Source organism: Cyprinus carpio, chromosome A4 (genome assembly GCF_018340385.1).
Source record: "Cyprinus carpio isolate SPL01 chromosome A4, ASM1834038v1, whole genome shotgun sequence".
Lineage (NCBI taxonomy): Eukaryota > Metazoa > Chordata > Actinopteri > Cypriniformes > Cyprinidae > Cyprinus > Cyprinus carpio.
The window spans coordinates 30,150,235-30,153,524 of NC_056575.1; the positions used below are offsets into that span (position 1 = coordinate 30,150,235).

The 3,290-nt window shown below is 39.3% G+C and overlaps 1 protein-coding gene across 1 annotated transcript in view; it reads left to right on the forward strand.

Annotated features, from left to right (window-relative positions):
* Positions 1–2,315, forward strand: part of LOC109067483 (guanylate-binding protein 1-like) — a 28,994-nt gene extending 26,679 nt beyond the window's left edge. Inside the window, exons 7-8 of the mRNA XM_042745045.1 lie at positions 1,839–2,051; positions 2,154–2,315. Of these exons, the coding sequence (XP_042600979.1) occupies positions 1,839–2,051; positions 2,154–2,255 (315 nt within the window). The 3' untranslated portion in view covers positions 2,256–2,315. The remainder of the gene's footprint in view (positions 1–1,838; positions 2,052–2,153) is intronic.
* Positions 2,316–3,290: the final 975 nt, after the last annotated feature.

Genomic DNA, 3,290 nt, shown 5'->3' on the forward strand with positions numbered 1-3,290 from the left:
GCCGAACTTTAGTTAGGGAAACCCAAGATTACAAACTAACCCTCCCAATCGCTTCGCACGCGTCACAGAAAAGACATCCAACCCACATCCCGGCATGGTAGCCTCGGCAAGTAGCTCAGCAGCACTCGCATACAAAATTCTTCATACTTTTATTGATCCCCTTCGAAATACAGCACAGGTGTTTGTCTTTTTCCCTTAATGAGACGCAAGGCAGATACTACGGGCACTACCACTGTCGCCCCTCCCCTTGTCTAAAATAAAGGGCTTACAATTACACTGTATTCAGCACAAACTGGGCTACAATAATATGTGAGCAGCATGTATGCACATGATTGTGTTTTTGAGAAAGCAATGTTTATATGTGTGGTTAGTGAAAAACTAAAATTTAAAGTAAAAGATATTATTTTATTATTAGTTGTAAAAAACATATTACTAGTATTCCTAATGTCTTCATTATGCAGAAGATTTAACCAATCAATCTACAGAAGGGCATTTTCAAAGTTATTAATTTTTTTGCAATTCTCAGGTGATTATATTTTGTTTTAACTGTACTAACAAAACGTTTTCTAGTAAGTTTCCGTAATGATATGATGTGATCAGATATTCCCATAATTATGTTTTCATTTTATTATTTGCAAACATCAGTTCTATTTGTGTCTGTGAGGAACTGGTCACTCTTGTTGGCCCTTTCACCAGTTTGGTAAGACTGAATTTATCTACAATTTCTTTAAGTTTTTCCTATCAGATTTATTATCCCAGTTTATATTTAAATCACCTATAACTTTTAGTTCTTTTTTTTCTGGTCACATACCTTAAGGATTTTATTTAGATGCTCATAAAACTATTATCAGTTGATGGTGGTCTGTATAGACAAGGGGTGGCGAACGTTGGTCCTGGAGAGGTCCTTTAGTTTTTCTGCAGGGCTGCGGCTCTCCAGGACCGGAGTTCGACCACCCCTGGTATAGACAAATGATATTAAATGACATTTCTGATGACAGTGATACTCTCAAACCAAAGCATTCCAGTTCTGTGTGATGTGACCATTCAATAAGTCATTTGATTGACTCTTTAATAAAGACCCAACAGACCGATCACATCTCACGCCTGCTCTCAGCTCCTGTACGCAAGTTTTTGAGTTACCGTTGATGTTTCTCTTCTTAGTCATGTTTCAGAAATACCAAGAAAGCCCAAGTTTCGTAGAGTGAATACATTTTCATTTTTGCATGATTAAGAGTTTTAAAGATGTTAATTCTTTGGAATTTCTTGATCGCTGGATGTATGCCATTTTGTTTTTATGTACAACAATCTGTCTATCAGATCTCCTCAAAGTAGTAGTCTCTGAAGCATGGTGCACAGTCTCATCATGCTCATCTTGACTCAAAGAAATTTTTGTGGTTTATTTGTTAGAGAATTGGACTTGTAACCAGAAGGTCGCAGCTTTGAGTCTCGGTGCTGCCAGGAGTTGTAGGTGGGAGGGAGTGAATAAACAGCGCTCTATTCCACCCTCAATACCCATGGCTGAAGTGCCCTTGAGTTAGGCACTGAACCCCCAGTTGCTCCCAGGGTGCTGGATATAGCTGCCCACTGCTCCGGGTGTGTGTTCACGGTGTGTTCACTTCTCACTGCTGTGTGTGTGCACTTGGATGGCTTAAATGCAGAGCACCAATTCAGAGTATGGGTTACCATACTTGGCAAATGTCACAACTTTCACCTTTTTCACTTTCAAAGCTAAGAGCACACTTGTTATCGGATCAGATGATGTGAGAGACAACACATCATCAGTATTCAGCAGCTTATATACTTCTCTACCACTAACATGTTATGTGTTATGTTTTTAGGAAAATATTAATAAACTCTTTGAAGAATACCTGAACCAAAACAAACAAGCTTCAAAGAAACGATGTGAGGAAATCCTGTCATCCCTCTCTGCACCAATGATGGAAAAACTCAAGAAGGGCTTCTATGCCAAACCTGGTGGCTATGATCTCTTCTGTAAAGATCTGGAGGACATTGTGAATAAATATAACAGCCAGGCCAATAAAGAAGTCAAGGTTATGCCATATTAGACAACATCACAAGACATGACCACTTTCATCATCATCGTCATAATTATTTTTTTTTTTTTTTTTTTTTCTCTGTGTGTTTGTCAATAGACTGAAGAGGTCCTAGAGGAGTTCCTGAAGCAGAAGTCTGTGGATTCTGAAGCCATTCTGCAGGCTGACAAGAAACTGACTGAGAAGGAGAAAAAGATTTGAAGCAGAAGTCTGTGGATTCTAATGCCATTCTGCAGGCCGACAAAAAACTGACTGAGAAGGGGGAAAAGATAAGGTTTAGATACTTGTGACAGTGTTTCTGCACAATAAAGGACTCAGAGACATGTAGCAGCCAAAAAAGTTTAAAACACAGCTACAAGTACCACCAAATTGTAGAAGCAGTTTCGAAGGTCCAAGAATAGTTTTACTTTCAGAGCACAATGGTGCTCAAGGGTTTAGGATATTAATTGTAGGGTTTAGGTTCTAGAAGGGCTACCTTTGCCATTATCATTAAGAATAAAGATCAGTGTGATCGAGACCAATACTAGGAACTCTTCAGTCTCTGTTTTCTTGGTTCTAAATCAGTTCTAATTTATAAGGCCGTAACTACATTATCAGATGTTGCACCAACCCTCTAAGTACCAAAGTCGCAAAATTGCGACGTCATACTTAATAAAATAGACTGTAGTTCCTAATATGGTGTAATAGCTCATTTGTATTCCCTACCACTAGATGGCAAACATGTAGTACTTTGATTCTAGACCAACATTACGTCATGTTCATATTCAAAGTGTTTGAGGAAATAGCAGAGCAAGCGAGCTATTGTACTCATAGTGATCACGAGCAGTTCAGTTCACATAGCGTGCAAGTAAATGGTGAGATTTATGAGAGAAAAATTGCCAAAATGGCTACCACAAAGTTGTACCGTGAGGATGTACCGTGAGGATGCATAGTACAAAATCATTGACCTGACTCTGAAGGGAATATTTGCCTTTAAGGTGTTGAATGGTGGAGTGTAATAGTCACGCTTCTCCCAGTACATCTTTACGCATTGGTGCAGCTGTGCAGAACCACAGTGTTCACGAAGCACAAACAAGTGATCATTTTGACCCCTTGCCCAATGGGAGGTCTCACGGTGGCAGAGTGGCTATCTGTTGCAATATCTACATGGAGCTTCTTGTCCAGTGTGTGAACAGTAAAATAGAGCCCTTAAATATATCATGGTTTTAGTCTCTTCTCTGTCTCTGAAGCGTCTGT